General features: G+C 40.2%; 2 protein-coding genes across 3 annotated transcripts; one reads left to right on the top strand and one right to left on the bottom strand.

The window, feature by feature from the left end:
• The first annotated feature begins 964 nt into the window (after positions 1–964).
• On the top strand, positions 965–9,985 carry tdg.1 (thymine DNA glycosylase, tandem duplicate 1). 2 transcript variants are annotated; one of them, XM_062390427.1, is made up of 11 exons: positions 965–1,076; positions 1,646–1,722; positions 3,877–4,043; positions 4,200–4,492; positions 4,593–4,662; positions 6,061–6,196; positions 6,573–6,655; positions 6,751–6,845; positions 7,755–7,926; positions 8,218–8,370; positions 8,864–9,985. In XM_062390427.1, exons 2-11 carry the CDS (start codon positions 1,664–1,666, stop codon positions 8,989–8,991), a joined length of 1,356 nt encoding a protein of 451 aa, XP_062246411.1. In that variant the 5' UTR covers positions 965–1,076; positions 1,646–1,663; the 3' UTR covers positions 8,992–9,985. The 2 variants fall into 2 exon arrangements, with proteins under 2 accessions (XP_062246411.1, XP_062246412.1); XM_062390428.1 differs by lacking the exon at positions 1,646–1,722.
• A 141-nt stretch (positions 9,986–10,126) lies between these two features.
• LOC133955542 (patatin-like phospholipase domain-containing protein 2) lies at positions 10,127–18,275 on the bottom strand. The gene is made up of 9 exons (XM_062390430.1): positions 17,924–18,275; positions 15,938–16,170; positions 15,748–15,813; positions 14,674–14,883; positions 14,515–14,575; positions 14,236–14,439; positions 13,459–13,600; positions 13,023–13,106; positions 10,127–12,799 (listed from the first exon to the last, which is right to left on the bottom strand). The coding sequence occupies exons 1-9, from the start codon at positions 18,126–18,128 to the stop codon at positions 12,730–12,732; spliced, it is 1,275 nt and encodes a 424-aa protein (XP_062246414.1). The 5' UTR covers positions 18,129–18,275; the 3' UTR covers positions 10,127–12,729.
• Between the last annotated feature and the right edge of the window lie 499 nt (positions 18,276–18,774).

Genomic DNA, 18,774 nt, shown 5'->3' with positions numbered 1-18,774 from the left:
AGTAAAGAAACCTCTCAAATGAACTGATAGCATCTACCTCACTCAGTGTTTAATACTTGGTCTGGTCGTCTTCTTCTACAATATTACGATTAATCTTTTGACAGACAGAACACCCCTCTGTTGTGTGACTGTGAGTTATTATTTCCTCTATACTTTCTCATTATATATATATACAGGCTCTGTTGATGACCTAAGAAATCAATGTTTGTTGCTATGTGTACCGACCAATTGTTATGTTGAATGCCACGCTTAAGGCCCGATTTAAGCATTGTTCAGATCTAATTTTGCATTGCACACCTATCCTTGACACTGTGGTTGAACACATACAATATGTGTGAAGGTAAATTAGGCCTCCAGACACATGCTTAAAATGGAGGAGGCTGCAGATCAGTATTTAAAACTCTGGCTGAAGAAAGTCAGTATCACAAGAAGGAATGGAGTATAATCAGGTCCCATTGACTTATCGTGGAAAACTTCTTTATAGCATGGTTGCAGTGAAGGAAGGAGAATTGAAAATCAATAAAAATGCAGTATACCACAAATGAGCATTGAAAGCTTTTTTTAATTTGAATGATTTCAAATGATGATCACTATATTTATATTGTGTAATAATAGCTTTTGGGAGTAAACAGATAACACAACCTTATTTAAAGAGAAGCTGTGAACACTGCGGTGAAGCAGCCAATCGAATACAAGCTCACAGAGTTTAAAAGTCGAGCAGCTCATACCAATGATAAAGTAGGTGCATGTGGTTATTTTGGTTGCCATTTATGAATTCAGTTGGCCTTAAAAATATTATATTCGAACATGCATACATTAAACAAAAGGTTTAAATATCGACCAGTCTTTGATTATCATCTTTGAGGCACTCATTTGGATCTTGGTTAAATGTATTTTCTTTCCTCCCCCCCGCGTCCCCTACTTGAGGTCGTCCGGTGTCAAAGTTGACCGGCAGGACTGTCACGTCTTTGTTGCCTCTGTAGCGGCTCCGGTATTGTGAACAGGAGACCGGGCTAGATGGGAGAATAACAGTTCATTGTACAGAGGAAACCCATTTGAACTCTATCCCATACCAGGTACGTGCAATAGCTTCATTACTACTGAGCCGCGTGTCGTTTGCGTGTAAGGGAATCTTAGGGGAAGCGAATCAAACCGTTCACCCATGCTAGGTTAGCTTAGCAGCTAGCTGTTGGCTATCACTAGCTGCACTTGTGGCAGAGCTACTGAAGCGCTGTAAACGAACCCATTGATATGATCAGTCCAATAAAGAGACATCGAGGATAGATATTAAACGTCTTAAAGGTTGAATCCACCCCCAGTTACTAAAAGTGTGCCTGTTTTAAAACGTTTTAAAGTGTTTTAAGCTGGTTTTCATCCGGGTTTTGTGTTTGTGAGCGTAGCTATATGAGAAGGGACCTTTATATGTACATACAGGATTTGGTGTTTCATTGAAATGAGTCAGCAACGTTTTTAAAATGTCATCGCCATTTCTGTTGCTTTCTGTTTTTATATTTTTCGTCTCGTGGCTTTTGTCGCTTACGCCTGAGTTTGTCTGCAATGCCCTGCCACATGCGTTCAGTGTCATGCACTGCCAGAAAAACCCATGTACATCACCTCAACATTCATATTGATTTATTTGATAAAGTCAAACCACCCCCAAAAGATGGAAGAAAAGCTGAATGGATCACTGCCTGTTGTGTCCCCGGAGTATCTTCATCAGTGGTGAGTCTTCCTCCTCACCACCGTAGTACAGGAGTCACATGATAGCATCACAACTCTGAATGGCAACGTGTGATGAAAGTGAATAGAGAGCATGTGCTCCCAGCTGAACTTTTGTCAAAACCCTCTTACCCCCACAACGTCATTTCGATTGTATACCACATGACTATTTATGTTTGTATAATATTTTTTTGTTGAATGGTCCAGTGTGTAAGATTTAGTTGCAAGGGATCTATTGAAAGAAATGTTATATAAAATAATCCTAGTGATGTTTTCACAAATGGGTTTCATCTAAATTATACAAATTGTTGTGTTATTTACCTTAGACGGGGCCCTTTTATATTGAAATACTTTATATTTACATCAGGGGGGGTCCTCTCTATGGAGGCCGCCATGTTTCTTGCAGTAGCCCAGACTGAACACAAAAAAAAAATACCATTTGAGTGTTTATGAAATCTTAAGATTACCATAGCTTCTCTTTCATGTTTGGAAGGGTCGGATGAGGTGAGGGGTGTTCAGCTGCCACATGCAACTTCACCACTTTATGTCACTAGATTCTACGCACTGCAACTTTAATTGTGGTGTACTACTGGCCGAACAACAGATGAGATGTCTCACTATTGGGTCATTCTGTGTCAAATCATCACACTCTAGGGCTGCACCATCACAGATATTAATGACAAATTTCATGCTGATTCGGTCACATGAGAAACCGATGGAACAGGAATGTTTCGTGCCACCGGATCCCAATTAAGGGGCTTTTGAAGTTCAAACTTTTTGAATGGCCATATCTCCCTAAGCGACACAATGCAAGATTCCCTCTCGACTATACCAGGGCTCCAGCTACAGTTGGGACGCGTTGTTCACTTTTGCAAATGCACGTTGTAGTCTGAGCCTCCCCATTCACACAGCTGTACGCAAGGGCATTTGTTTGTAGAACGTTTGCACATTCACTGCACTCAACTCAAAGTAGAACAGTAGCATACAAGTTAAGAAGCTAACACAACAAGCGAGCAGCCAAGCCAAAACGCTTGATGTCTGGACATCAAGCGGTTTAAATCCCATCGAATTGTTTGGCTAACTTGCCAACGAAATCTATCATAATGGATTTACCTGCTAGCGATAAACTAGCGAGTCGACCAAAGACCAATGTCAAGCAACCAGAACAGTAGACAAAGCAAACTAGAAAAAAGTATGACTTACTTGTCCAACAACGACATCAACAACAACAATGCCAGGTCGTCATCTGTCCTGAACCCTTAAACTGCCAATGAGTGAAATATGCTCCGATATGCACTTTCCTATTCTGTCATTTTATTGTTTCCTCTAGAAAGGTTCTCTTCAGTTTCTTTGACTGCTCTGCCATAATAAGTGATTTCTTAAGCTAGCGCCTCCTCTTGGTTGCAGGTCATCATGTTCACGCACAGTACACCAGAGCTGCATAGTGCACTTTTAGGCGTCCATTCTTTCTGTTTCAATTTATTGTACAATTAACATGATTTTGAAGCTGTTATTTTACTTATAAACTGCTTATTGTTGCTTTAATTTAGGTCACAGAGAAATGGTTATATTTATTAAAGCACTTTTCCAGCTTCATATTTATCAGTATCAAATCACAGGTTAAGTAAAGTGATGATAACAGTTGAAGTTGATTTGCAATATATGTATACATACAAAATACCAATTCACCCCTTTACTTAATGGGGAAAATACAACATGTGTGAAATCATCATTTTATAGTAAAATGTTAATTCAATTTATGGCAGAACTATGCTATAATGTTGAGGTGGTGGTGTAAACTAAACTATGACCAAAACAGACCTACAGTTACTTCTAACTTCAGTAAGATTGTAATGATCAGTTTTAAATGAAACCATTTCTGCCTGTAGTTTGGTATGTTGTTGATATGTTTTTTCTAATGTTTTCACCTTCATTTGACATTAAGTTCCCTGAACAATTCACTCAAATTACTTTTAATAACTTGGACTTAATGATAAGATCAAGCAAAAGAACCAATCCTTTGTGTGCATATTCATTGACTCTGTTCTGAAATGTAAACTGCATGCTCGGCCAAATGCATTTGCATAGTTTTTTTCAGAGATTTGCTTTGTTGCTTGAATTATTTCTACATGTGTCTTAAATCTTATTCTACCACAGGGTTCAGTCTGCTCAGCAGTTCCACGCTCTACAGGCACAATATTCAGGCATCAACCACAACCAACAGTTTCACTACTCGGATACACAGACGGGAGACGCAGCCATGGCCAACATGGCTAATCAAGAGCCCATGATGGATCTACCAGAACCTGCTAGCCTTGCAAAAGGTAGGTGATCACTTTAAAATAAAACAACCTAATTGTATGCCCTAGTTGGTTGTGTGTCAGGGCCAAATTTTGTCATTAAGTGTTTACACAATGTTTACCTTTATGAAAATAGAAGGGTCTTACTTTCGATATCCTCCTTCTCACCTCCTCTTGTAGCTCCAGCCAAAAAGAGAGGCAGACCAGCCCAACCCAAGGAACCCAAGCCACCCAAGCCACCGAAAATACCTAAGGCACCAAAGCCGCCTAAAGAACCAAAAGCGCCTAAAGCCAAACCCGGCCCTAAGCCAAAGAAGGGCGCCGAGGCTCCAGCAGACGGCAAACAGGAGAAGATAGATGAGAGCTTCAAGAAGGTGAAGCGAAAAGTTGACCGCTTTAAGGGAATGACAGAAGAGGAAGTCATGACAAGAACTCTACCAGACCTGCTGGATTACAACCTAGACTATGTCATTGTAAGGTTCTTTGTCCATCTATTTTTTCAGCACAATCGATCTCCGTTGGTATGAATTGGAGATTGCAATCTTCAAAAACATCTGCAATTTTTGCTTTCAGATTGGTATCAATCCAGGGCTGATGGCAGCTTACATTGGACGTTATTTTCCTGGCGGAGGAAATCATTTTTGTAAGTTCTGTGACGATTGACGAAAACATTGTTTCTTTTCTGCTCTGGAAGAATGATCAGAGTTTTGGCGTTTCAGGAATTTTTAAGAAAGTCATAAATGATACTGTTTTAAGGGAGCATATTACCTCTGTATGGCTTTTTAAGTTGGCTTTTTTTTGCAAAGTGGGCGAATGTGGCTCAGGAGGTAGAGCAGATAGTTCACTAACCGATGGTCAGTTGTGCGATGCCTGGCTCCTAAAGTCAATGCGCCAAAGTTTCCTTGGTAGAGACACTGAATTCCACGTGATGGCTTCTTTTTTTTTACGAGTGTGATTGTGTGATAGAAAAGCGCAGCATAGAGTCATAGAGACTGTATGAAAGGCCAAATTAGATCTTTAGTGTAAAACGCCTTGAACAGTTGATAAGATTAGAAATCACTATATAAATAGAGTACATTTATAATTTTACTAATTGAAAGGTCAGTAGTTTGATCCCCGACTTCTCTAGGCCAAATATCCATGTATACTTGGGCAAGAAAGTTAGGGTTGATTGCAGTGACAGAACATAATTGATGCATGTTTTCCACTATATTCATTCTTTAGCGGTTTTCCACTGCTTCCTCAGGATCAGGACAGACCCACATTAAAGGTCCGGCCGTCGTGTGTCTCTGTCAGAGGCTGTTTCCACCTCACTCTCCCTCTGACCTCTGCTCACTTTACACTTCAACAATAAACCAATCACTGATCAGAAGTTACTAGGACACGTGCAGGACTAACTTTTACTTTGAATTTGTTTGATCCGCTCTAAGTTTTATTAGACACATGTTTAAACCTGCTACACAACACAAGAAGTAACGTCAAACACACACACACACTCTCTCTCTCTCCTGCAGACGGAGGTTCTTTTGCAGATTATGATGCAATACTGTGTTTAAACTTCATTGTTGCACTAGAAGCGACGCCCTGTTTATCCAGGAACATAAATATTAATTCATCAGGTTTTAATTAAGATCAGCTCTAAGTGTGATGATTAGAAAAACCAGAGGAGCAGAGTCTCTTGTTGACCAGCGCAGTAATGCACCCTCAGTGCAGTGGCGTAGGGCCACCTTGATACAGTAAAGGCCATAATAAGAGTTTGTCCTTTTTAAGCCTAAGGTACAGCAAACAAGTCTAAACTGAATGAATGTCTAATCAGTGTGGAGAGCACTGACCACTGTCATACACTTACTTTTGTAATCAGATTTTTTTATTTAAAACTTTATCTTGTAATAGCACAATTGTAATTACAGTTAGTCATATTACTTTTATACTACTGATTCTATTAACTGATGAAAAAGCAGCCATTTGCAATAATTTAGAAATGTGGATGTGATAAATTGATACATGCAGAGATTAACAACTGGTGACATGTTGATTTCAGGGAAGTGCCTGTTTCTGTCCGGATTTACTGAGGAGCTGCTCAACCACAACAGTGACACCACCCTGCCTGTCAAATACAAGATGGGCTTCACAAACATGGTGGAGCGGGCAACACCAGGGAGCAAAGACCTCTCAACGTAAATGCACGGCTCAAAGAAATCGAAGGAACACCTAATAGCCACAGTATAACACCATGTCAGTTCAGGAATATCAATCCGTCCATTAAGGAAGCACAAGGGATTGTCAATCATTTCACCTGCTTTGGTGCAGATGAAAGTGACACCAGGTGCAATGGCTGAAAAAAGCTTGACAACAAAATCAGCAGGAGATTTTCAACTTGTGTGTACATGTAAAACACATCAATGAAAATCTGTACTGAGCACAAATAGTCTGAGTTGGATTAGCAGCCAGGAAAGATAATGGCTAACTGTGTTATGTTATGAGATCTGTTATCTTATTGAGAGCTTTGCTCTATCTGTATTTTCAACAAGTGTCTTATTTTCCTCCCAACAGTAAAGAGTTACGTGAAGGAGGCAAAATTCTCGTAGAGAAGTTGAAGAAATTCAAGCCTCTTATTGCTGTTTTCAATGGAAAATGTAAGAACTCATTCAATACAGTAGGGAAAAAAACTACTATTCAAATATTCATTTAAGTGTATGAAGGTAATAATTTTCTGTTTTCTTTTCCTCAGGCATATATGAAATGTTCTGCAGAGAGATGTTTGGTAAAAAACCAAAGAAACTTGACTTTGGTTTGCAGCCACACACGATCCCAGACTGTGACGTGGTGAGAACTTAAAAGCAACACAACATTCACAGATGTAGATGAAAGTTTGACACTTTAACACATTCACCTCTCAACTGCATGAAACCACTGTGGATGTTTTTACACCATTATCACACCTTCAGCCACATTTCAAGCTGTGGAATGTTATCTGTTCATCTGAACTCACATTAATCAGTATCATTTATAAACATTCTTCTCAGTAAATAACTGATCACTACTTGATATCAGTCAGAGATCCGACTTGACTGCTAAAAAGTATGAATCAATAACTCTGTAAGTTTCAAGATATCTATATATATTACTGAGCAACATCGCCCCCTGCAGCCGTGTCTAAGGAGCTAAGGGGTTTTCATGTATAGAAACAACAGTCTATCAATCGGTTGACTCTAGTCCTACTCACTTAACTGAAATACAAATACAACTGAATGGTGGCTATTTCCCATTATCCCCAGCTTCCCAAACCAGAAGAGCTGCTGCTGTAACAAATAAACCAAACTTTAGAATTTTTCGATTTATTTTCTATTTTAAAAGTTTGCTCGCTGAATATCCCAGTTAATGCTGGTTTTTGAACCTCTAGGATTCTTAGTTGCAACTATCAGACAGTTACACACTTCTCACAAATATACAAAAAATCGCACCCCCCTAACCAAACTTGCATAGAGCAAGAACTGACATTCAGGGTGAGGAGTGGGAATGAAAGCGGCATCATTTTCCTTATTCCATGTCAGTGTATAATCAGCCTATTTGGAGTTTTTATTTAGGTTTAGTACATAGTGTTGCTTTAACCGCAGTTTCAAAGAGGAGAGCTCGGAGTTTAGAAAATAACTTTCAACCTCCTCTGAGCAATTTGTTCAACTATAAATTCTGCTTTCCAAAAAACTTCTACTGACCATTATTTCTCATACGCAGGCTCTGTATCTGATGCCTTCCTCCAGCGCTCGTTGCGCTCAGTTCCCTCGGGCTCAGGACAAAGTGCACTTCTACATCAAGCTGAGGGAGCTCCGCGATCAGCTGAAGGGCGTCAAAAAAAGCACAGAGGTTGAGGAGGTTGACTACGCATTTGATCTGAAGCTGGCTAAAGGTAAGCAGCACTGAAACATCAGGGGTGAATGGGAATTTCTTTGTGCCAAGGCAATTACTTTTTTCTTTTCTGAAACTTTTTACTTGAAAGCTGCAGAATAACAAACGTAAAGCTTATCCCTACTTTGAGCATGGTTAAATATTAAATTTGAGCATGGAGAGGTACAGCATTATTGGCTTGACAGCGTCTGCGTTTCAGTCAATCGTGATATTAAAACCAAACCATAACTTTGGTTTGAGAATTCAGGCCAGAGCGGGACTGACATGTATTCTCTCTTTTTTCCATCAACAGAGGATGCCAAGAGGATGGCGATAAAGGAGGAGAACTATGACCCTGGTTATGAAGATGCTTATGGCGGAGCATATGCAGAGAGAGGACCTGAAGAGGGCCCGGCCCCACCCCAGACCAATGGTCACTGTACTTTCTCAACTGCAGAAAACACAGGTAACAGCAGACAGACACGGCTGGATCTAAGGTGGTGGTGGTGGTGGGGGGGTGGTACAGCAGACGTGGCACAGCAGACATGGCCCGGCACTTGCGATTCGTTAATATGCTATTTGGTGTGACCACAGGGGCTTCCGGTCTATTCAAAAACTGGAAGAATTAATAATGAAGAAAAAGCATTAAATCCTAATATAAAAAAAGCTGAAACCAATCAAATCTTTTGCAATTTTCCTTATAAGAATTAATTAAATTATGCATCGATTGCCAGATTTGTTGTTGATACATTTTGAACTCACCATTTCAACTCTGCTGTATACATGATCCAAAACAATTGTGGTTGATGCACTGTGTAATTGAATGGCGAGTTAACTCTGTTTCATCATCTGTCCTGAGGTGACACGGTATCTTGAAACAGGTGCCGAATGCTTCGTGGCGCTGACGAACCACCCTAAAGATTCTGTCTCACTTCAGGTTGTTTGCTCTCTTTCCTCAGAAGGAGCACAGGAGGCGAGCACATCGCAAATAGCAGTGGGCCAGCTTCCAGACGGACAGTGGATGACCCAATCCTTCGCTGATCAGATCCCGGACATTGATGGTGGCGTGAAAGACGCCAGCGCATGAGTGAAGGGGGCGATAATGTCCTTGCACTGACATGCAGACACTTGCGCCAGCTCAGTCCTTCACCTCATGTGTCAGGTCTTAGATTTTTATCAATTCTTCATTAGTATCCGAGTGGAATATACGCTCATAGATGGACTTTTTAGACCTTTTTGCAGAATGTTGTTCCTGCATTTTTATTTTTGGTTGTGATCTTGTATACATGTACGATCATCTTCATGGCAGTCGATTTTAAACATGTGAAATCAGGGACTTGACAATGACGCTTGACTGCCATTGGAGAAGGTCATGTATTTAAACATTATTTTGCCTTTCTGTACTGTACTGTAATATACTGCACTGTGGAGCAGTATGTGTAAACATTGACGTCTACTGTTTTGACAGTAGATCAAATTGCAGATGGTTATTTTATAGGCTCGGCTGCACAGTGTGAGCCTGAATGACCCTCTGTGAAATGGGGATTCAGCGAGCATTACTATTTTTACATTCATGGTGAGATGAACTGACCATGATGCAATGTGATCACTGGGTGGAATCAGACTCATCAGGCGTGTTTGAGACACCACAGAGTGAACCTCCGACGAGCTTTTCAATGTTACAAAAGCCAACCTGGTTTATTTGATCCGTTTATCGCTATTGTTTGCTTTAGGAATTTTAGAATTATGTTTCGTATGTTTACGGAAATGTCATTCACAAGGAATTTTATGAAACATTGTTTATTAAAATGTCCTGATGATGCTTTTTCTAAATTATTGTTTTACCTTTCTTTGTATATGGAATGGAAAACAGATTTTTATTGAATATATACAAGAAAAACTCGAGTTTAGCCAAACATAAATAACTTTAAACATAGGTAGGAGAGGTAGATGAACAGTTCTCATCTCGACCAAACTTGCTGACTTAAAAAAATCTCAGTTAATCATTGGGTTTTAATCCAATCCATACTCACTTTGCTTTCTTATAACTAACATACTTTTAAACACATTTAAAGGGAATCAACGTTTCTGCTCCTCAGATCAATCTTCTCTTAAGGTCACTCCGTCAGGTAAAGATTTCAGTGCCTCAAAAATTCTCCAGCTGCATAACAGGGATTTGTTACTGCTCTTCTACATTGAAAAACAATACACTCTAAAACAAGTTTCACAATCAATACAATTTTATTTGTTTAGCCCATTTTCACAAATTGTCTCATAAGGCTTAACAAGGTGCAACCTCCTCCGTCCTTAACAAGAATAAGAAAAAAGCTACCAAAAGAACCTTTTTAAGAATAGAAAAAACATAGAAACCTTGGAGAGCCACATGTGAGGATCCCCCTCTCAGAACAGACAGAAGTGCTATAGTTGTGCATGTAACTGAACACTTAACACAAAAAAAAAATATTTACAATATTGATTAGAAGAAACAGTTTGTAACATAGTGGAAAGTGTGTCAATGTTTAAAGGATTTGTACGTAAGAAAAATATCTGATTGAGCTGAAGGGAGCAGCTACAGTGCCTTGCATAAGTATTCACCCCCCTTGTACTTTTCTACATTTTGTCATGGTATAACCACAGATGAACATTTATTTCATCGTGATTTTATGTAATGGACCAAAACAAAATAGTCCATCATTTGGAAGCGGGGGAAAATATTAAATGGATTTCAAAATTATTTACAAATAAAAATCTGAAAAGTGTTGAGTGCATATGTATTCATCCCCTTTACTGTGAAACCCCTAACAAAGATCTGGTGCGACCAATTGCCTTCACAAGTCACATTTGCAAGTCACATACTTAGGAAATAGGGTCCACATGTCTGCAATTTAATCTCAGTATAAATACACCTGTTCTGTGACGGACTCAGAGTTTGTTGGAGATCATTACTGAACAAACAGCATCATGAAGACCAAGGAGCTCACCAAACAGGTCAGGGATAAAGTTGTGGAGAAATATGAAGCAGGGTTAGGTTATAAAAAAATATCCAGAGCTTTGAACATCTCACGGAGCACCATAAAATCCATCATCAGAAAATGGAAAGAATATGGCACAACCGCAAACCTACCAAGAGGAGGCCGTCCACCCAAACTGAAGAGTCGGACAAGGAGAAAATTTATCAGAGGAGCAACCAGGAGGCCCATGGTTACTCTGGAGGAGTTGCAGAGATCCAGAGCTGAGGTGGGAGAATCTGTCCACAGGACAACTATTAGTAGTCTACTCCACAAATCTGGCCTTTATGGAAGAGTGGCAAGAAGAAAGCCATTATTGAAAGGGATCCATAAAAAAAATCCTGTTTGGAGTTTGCCAGAAGCCATGTGGGAGACACAGCAAACATGTGGAAGAAGGTGCTCTGGTCAAATGAGACCAAAATTGAACTTTTTGGCCTCAATGCAAAACGCTATGTGTGGCGAAAACCCAACACTGCCCATCACCCTGAGCACACCATCCCAGCAGTGAAACATGGTGGTGGTAGCATCATGCTGTGGGGATGCTTCTCTTCATTAGGTACAGGGAAACTGGTCAGAACAGAGGGAAAGATGGATGGAGCCAAATACAGGGAAATCCTTGAAGAAAATCTGATGCAGTCTGCAAAAGACTTGAGACTGGGGCGGAGGTTCATCTTCCAGCTGGACAATGACCCTAAACATACAGCCAGAGCTACAAAGGAATGGTTTGGATCAAAGCTTGTTCATGTCTTAAAATGGTCCAGCCAAGGCACAGACCTAAATCCAATTGAGAATCTATGGCAAGACTTGAAAATTGAGGTTCACAGACAGTCGCCATCCAATCTGACTGAGCTTCATCTTTTTTGCCAAGAAGAATGGACATACATTTCCATCTCTAGATGTGCAAAGCTGGTAGAGACATACCCCAAAAGACTTGCAGCTGTAAATGCAGCGAAAGGGGGTTCTACCAAGTATTGACACAGGGGGGTGAATACTTATGCACCTAACAGACGACAACTTTTTGTTCTCATTATTGTTTGTGTCACAATAAAATATATTTTGCACCTCCAAAGTACTATGCATGTTGTATTGATCAAATGGGAAAAAGTTTATTTAAGTCTATTTGAATTACAGTTAGTAACAGTACATAATGGGGAAAAGTCCAAGGGGGGTGAATACTTATGCAAGGCACTGTAAGAGAAATGAATTGAGTTACTGTCAGTAAAGGTAGAGACTGAATGTAAAAATCTACATATACAGAAAAATTACTTGAAATAACTACTTCAATTGGTAGCAGGAGCTCTATTAAGTTTCCTAATTAAAATGAAGTTATATTTACACAGTTTACAACTTAAGATTTAAAGAACTGAATTTATTTAAATCTTTTTAGGTTGTTAACAATTTTATTTTTCATTGTGGTGTCCCTCTAAACACACTTCTAATATCCTATATGAATGTTTTTATAAAAAATATTTTTTATAAAACATAACATATTGCCGATGAATTGTTGGCAGAAATCACTGGTAACAAAACTTCTTATATGAAAAGATGTCTGGAATGAATTTATTCACCATGATTAAAATGGTGGTCATGAACTAGCTATGCCTCCCTATCAATGTTACATAAATAATAAGAAACAATGCTTTTTTCCTGCCTGGTTTATGGTTGATGAGTCTGTCTACTTCTGTGGTTTAAAGTCACCTCGACACATTTAGTCAGATTGGATGTTCGAAGGTCAGAAAACATGTGGAGGTGAGGGAGAGGAGGTCGAGGTTACTGCTGGGAATACCAAGGAAAGGGATTTGTTTTAAACTTGTGGCTTAATGTTTTTGTCTGCTCCTGTCGGGTTTCAGATCTGAGCTTGAGGACCTGTTCCGACATCGAGTCGCACTAGATGAAGACAAAGGCAAGAATAAAAACCAAGCAGGTTGACTGTTCTCGGTCTAACTGTAATCACATTATCTCTATTGGTTGATAAAGCAGCAGAAAATGTGTAGGTTATTTAGGTGTGTCACAAGATCGCATAATTACAGGCTTACTGGTTTCCAGTACTTAAATGTCTACGTATAGCAGCTACAATTCAGCCGTTAGACTTATCCTTGCGGGCACAGACCTGTTGTTGTTGTTTCCTTCAGTGCAGAAATCTGTAGACGACGTCAACAGTCTGTGAATGACTGCACAGCCTGACTGTAGCACACTGTCACAATACAAACAGTTCAAACAAGTTAAGAAATATTGAAGCCAGAAATAAATCCAATCTGAGATATGATTTTTAAAGGGGCTGTGCGTCTGGCTGCCTGAGACCTTGAAACTTGGAAACACATGCAACTGTAAATCTCTCAAATGGAGAGGGTCATAGTAGGCTGTGTTGCTGACTAAAACCAGTTATCATGGATGTAACATGTTAATTGGTTTTTATTTCATACTCTGTGGAGAAATGTGCAGGATATACAATGCATGTCTGTTTCCAATGGTTTTGACTAACTTATTAATATAAAAACTGAATGGGAAAATTTGACCAGAAAGACAAACCCTTGTCTTTTCTTTACCTTTTAATGAGTAAGAGGCTCAGCTCGATCGGCAGCACGAGGAAGGTCAGCAGATACAAAACCAGCTTGACCGGAAGGAACTCTGTGAGCTGAGACCATGGACCCACACCTCCAGGACTCTCCCTGCAGACCTCACGCAGGCCTAACACACACACACACACACACAACACAAATTCAAAGATGAGGTTCACAGATTTTTGATAGAGCAGCTGAAATTTCTAACACCACTGGAACCCTACTGTGATCAGCGAAATACGCCTTGTACGCATGGACAGTATTTGATCACAGATAAGTTCAAGAATGATGACATGTCTTAAAGTAAACACAACTTTAATTAACTGAAAGAACAAGTTGTCTCAGATTTGATCTAAAAAACTATAATTTTGAGATGATATAAGTTTTAGTTAGCTCCGACAATGTTTTACCCCCTGTCTGTTTCCTTGTTGGTTCGTTTTTTATTGTTTGTTAGCAGCATTACACAAACTATTGGATGAATTACCAAAAAAGTGGAAGGATTTGGTTTTGGACAGAGAATAACCCATTGAATTTTTGTCTGGATCTTGACCAGCATTATTCAAATTTCTTTAACATCTTCAACATAATGAGATAGGACCTTTTTTAAATATTTTCTTATTTCCAGGAAAATACATGGATCTCGATGAAAGACAGTCTCGCATATTTAGGGAACTGAATTGAAGGGGCTGTGGGGCCTTGGTGAAGGTAGCTTGGCAGGTGAAGGATCAAACCGGCCACCCAAGTCTAATCTGTGTCATTTACTTTTCTTGATATCATCTGGGAGGTTCTCTATGACTTTCTGGTCAAGCCAGTGATCCTCTTCCGGTGCAGGATTCAACCCGTTCAGGTGAGTCTTCTCGGACTCGTCTGCTTGAGCCAATTTCTTCCACAACTCACAACAAGTAGGTTTGACTGTGTCCATGTCTGACACCAAGCTGCAGGGAAGACATTGTGTCCCAAGCAGATCTGTAAGAGACAGCTGATTAGGATCATGTTTTATTTGTTACTAAGTGTGTGACGAAAGTGTCGAGTAGATCTCACCTTTTTCTCTCAAGAAACGAAGAGCATCCATGTAGCCGTTGTGACAGATCTCTGCCAGTTTCTGTCGAGAACAAACGTTAGCGATGAACAGATCTTTGCTATTCTTCTGCAGCAGAGAACCTCCTAATGCTTTCAAAAGGACCCTGATCGTAAACCAACCTCTAGTCTTGGAGGTAGGAAGGATGTACAGATGCGGTGCACGTTGCCAGTGTTGATCTGGATGCTGACGTTGCCGTAGTGCACGTCGAAGAAGTTGAAAGTACCCTCCCTGGGGCAGATGTCGCTCTCGCCAGAGAACGGGGCCACAGTGATGGTGTTTCTGTTCTCGAACAGGGGCATGTTGTTGCTCAGGGCTCCGTCCATGTAGTACTGAGAGGGGAGGGAGTAGACTGAATGAACTGGACTATCTCAGGTGACCAGAAACACTCAAAGCTCAAATAAATGTATATATAGCCTGTCCTATGTACACTGCGGGCAAAGGATATGTAAAGCCCCTCTGATGCTTTTCATTTCACAACAGTGACAAACTATGTTGAGGCTTTCAATCACTATTGTTACCTGGTGGACACCAAAGAGAGTCAGGGAAACAGCCATGGTGCTCAATTCACATGCATAGATAGTGGAGGCTGTGATAAGGGGACTCAAGGAGGGAGGTTCAGGGGATCGTCCGGTTTCACAGAGGTAGAACCATAGAGGGTCGAGCTCAGCCCTCACGATGCATTGTTACTTGAGAATGGATGCCATCAAAAAAGAACAACATACCTCACAAAAAGGGCACTTATTTAGCCAGAGGCCAAAATTGTGGTTGCTTGAGCACCACCTGGTGTCTATCTGTGCACGTGCCTGCTTCCAACGCTTTGATTCTGAGTCGCACCAAATATTTGTGTGAATTAAAATTATTACAACTAAAAAATGTATCTTTATATAGTCAATCATAGCGTGTTTAAAGCATTTCCCAGTAAAACCCCAGAGTTGTGTGATGATCAAGTCAACAAATACAGTGATCTATCAATTACAATGCTTATTATGCAACAGGTGCAGCCCAAGTATTTACCTCTTTTTTCCATTCTCTACTTCTATTTATAGGATTCAAGCATTGCATTGCTGTTTTTAAGTAAAGAACACGGTTGTGTAACCATTCAGCTAATCCTAAAGAATCTGTCAACTGGAGTTATCAGGGACATTACAGGAACAAGCAGTGGAATGAAACGAGTAAAAAGTGTTTCTACTCACCACTCCACGGTAGGAAGGTGGAGTGAAACCACAGTAAACAGGGAAAAAGCAGCTGCAGATGAGAACCTACAAAGTGAGACAGTTCAGCTCAAAACCTTGGAACTGAAGAACGTCATAGACATTTTTGCTGAAAGAGAATCAGAGCATATGTTGTAAAACCAAACCAGTGTTTTTCTCTGCTCCATTGCACCTGAATGAGCTCTTCTCTGCTCTCGAACTCTGACACCAAAACGTTCTGTCCATCAGCCAGTCGGGTGAGGGACACGCAGAGCTTCCCCGAGGCCCGACGGTGAGCGTCCTCTGGGAGTTTCTCCATCAGGGACTCCTGTACCCTCCGCAGCAGACTGAAGGTCGGGTGGAAAACGCCAAGTGTTTGTTGTCGGGCCTCTTTCGCCATCGACAACACATGGACACAGAATTGTTCTGTGAAGGGAAAATATGGCAAAGTCTGAGTCTCAGTCTGAGGAGTCATCGTGTTGAATGGAGGAGAAGAAATCAGAGAAAGCTGATGTATTTAAAGAAGATACATTTTATAGGAGAGATACAGAAAACAAGCAATTGATGCGTGTCTTGTTATCGACAGCTTAATTTTGATGTTGACAGCACTTTTATGTTTTTTTTAATTGATGTTTTATTGTATCTGTTCTTAACTTCTTTTTTTGTTGTTGTTGGTACAAGTTACTGACCTTTAAAATAAGAAACAACTACAAAACATTGTCAGAGCGTGCAGCTAAATAACAACCTCCCTAGCCCGCACAAGGTCAGATCCTTGAAGAAGGCCTGGTCGATTCTGGCTGATCCCAGTCACCCCATTTTTTATGTTCACGCTGCTTCTGTCAGGCCACGGATATTTTCTTACCTTGATACAGGACAAACAGATGTAGGAACTAATTTGTCCCTGCTGTCACTAGCCATTTAAGTACTCTTACATGGGTGTATCAAGTATTTATTGTGTATTTTATGTTTTTATCTTTTATTTATGTCCGGTGGTTGCGTGATTGCTCTGCTGGCTGTACAACAAATTGCCACTCTGGGTCAATAAAGATACCTCGACCTAGATCCAGAAGAGAAGAAGAGTACAGCGATGTAGTGTTCAGATAAACATGAGAGGGAGGGTAGAGTTGGAATTGTTGTTTGTTTTTAGGGTTAGGACATGGTTCAAACTAATTAAACTAATTATCCAAGAAAGATTAGTAATTCATCAAATTCACCAATATCGTTTCTTTTAATTCCTTTGCTACTTCTATGTGTTAAAGAGAGAGAAACCATATCCCTGACTCATTGGCAGAAGCTGCAATAAACACACTGAGGCATTTTATCTGATATTGCTGTGAGTCCCTTTTATTTTTTGAACTTCAAATTTTAAGCTGTAGCTACATTATTAACATGAACGCAGTATTTTCCCCTTTGTGTGATGTTATTTTGTGTAAGTTATGATAAAATTGTGTGTGTTCAGTCAGTGAATGGTAGAGGGGAGATGGGTGTTTGTCCCTCGTTGGACTCCCTTGCCTTTGACCCCCTTGTGACATCTGGACTTTGGCCTCACTATTGACTCTGTGTGTGTGTGTGTGTCAATGATCTTGCCAAATACATTGTTTACTCCAAATATCCATCACATCACTTGCTCTCAGATAACATGTCCTTGACCTTACTCTATCACCTCTTTGAACATCAATTACTACAGTAGGAAGAACTTGTATGCACACTGTAAGTGAAAAAAAAAAAGTTTTACCTATTCTCTCTACATATTATAAATCATAAATGTAACCATACTGTCACTATAAACTCTAAACACAGATCTCTTCCGACTACACTTTGGTTAAGAAGATGATGTCTAAACCAACCTCAACTCTGTTTTTTATATATATAAAAGTTTACTCGCACTTATATGTAGCACTTGTAGTTTGCTTGAAGTTACTTCAAAAAGCGTCAGCTAAATGAAATGTGAGGCTAAGGGATATACTAATTATTTACTTGGTGTCTGATTTATTTTAGAAATGTGTGTCAAATGTGTGCGCTCTATAGTGGGAAATTAATTGATGGTTTAAAAATAGACGTACAACATTTGGTTCACTGCTAGTTTCTACATGAGAGGTCGTAATAGCAGCAATCCTCATTCGACACACACAGAAGCACGATGGTTTACATTACACGACGAGCTGGGACTGGGACTCACCAAGTGGAATCCCAACAGTCAGAGCTGCGGCGACGAGGCAACCAGACGAAGCTCCACAGATTTTAGAAGCACCATGAATCAGCCATGGCACCCGCTCCAGGATACAGCTGGAGGCTCCCAGGTGGTAAACACTCCTGAAGCCACAACCTGCAAACGAGAGGTTCCACTCCTCACCCCAGCTGAGCGGGTTCTCTGAGGCCTCCATTCACATAACCAGGTAGATGGAGTGGATCGTCAGAAGTGCATCTCCTAATCCGGCATGCTGTTTGATCAGTCTGGAGTTCAGTTGGTGCATTTGGTTTCACACATGTTATCTATTGTCTTATCTACACTCCATTGAGAGGAGAAGTGGGCAGAGTGTCAGTAGACTACGGCACGGAGGGGGGGGGGGGGGTTGTGCAACTTACTAAACTCGGCCGTCACATGTTTCAAAATAGTAAACAAGCTGGAAAAACTACACACACACTGTTCACAGTCGGGGCAGCTGCAGAACATGTGATATAATGTTCATAAGTTACAGCAGCATGGGGGGAACCAAAGAGGGGCCCAACAACATCCCATGCTCCTGATTGGCTACTCATTAGCACACCATCGTGGTCTCAAAAAGGAAGAAAACAGATTCTTATAACTCTGAAGCCTGTTGACGAATGGTGACTCATTTTACAGTGAGTTATTATCAATTTATCGTGCTACTGGTTGTTTTATATGATATGAATCTTTGCAAATGCAGATCAGATGATCCAAAATCAGATTAGTCTGATTAAAAGTTTCAATAACAAAAACACAACTTTTATATATATATATATATTCAAAGTTAATTACCTCCATCCAGTAGGGTGCATTTTCATCAG

The sequence above is a fragment of the Platichthys flesus genome, chromosome 6, assembly GCF_949316205.1.
Source record: "Platichthys flesus chromosome 6, fPlaFle2.1, whole genome shotgun sequence".
Classification (NCBI taxonomy): Eukaryota; Metazoa; Chordata; class Actinopteri; order Pleuronectiformes; family Pleuronectidae; genus Platichthys; species Platichthys flesus.
This window is presented reverse-complemented; position numbering and strand designations above follow the sequence as displayed.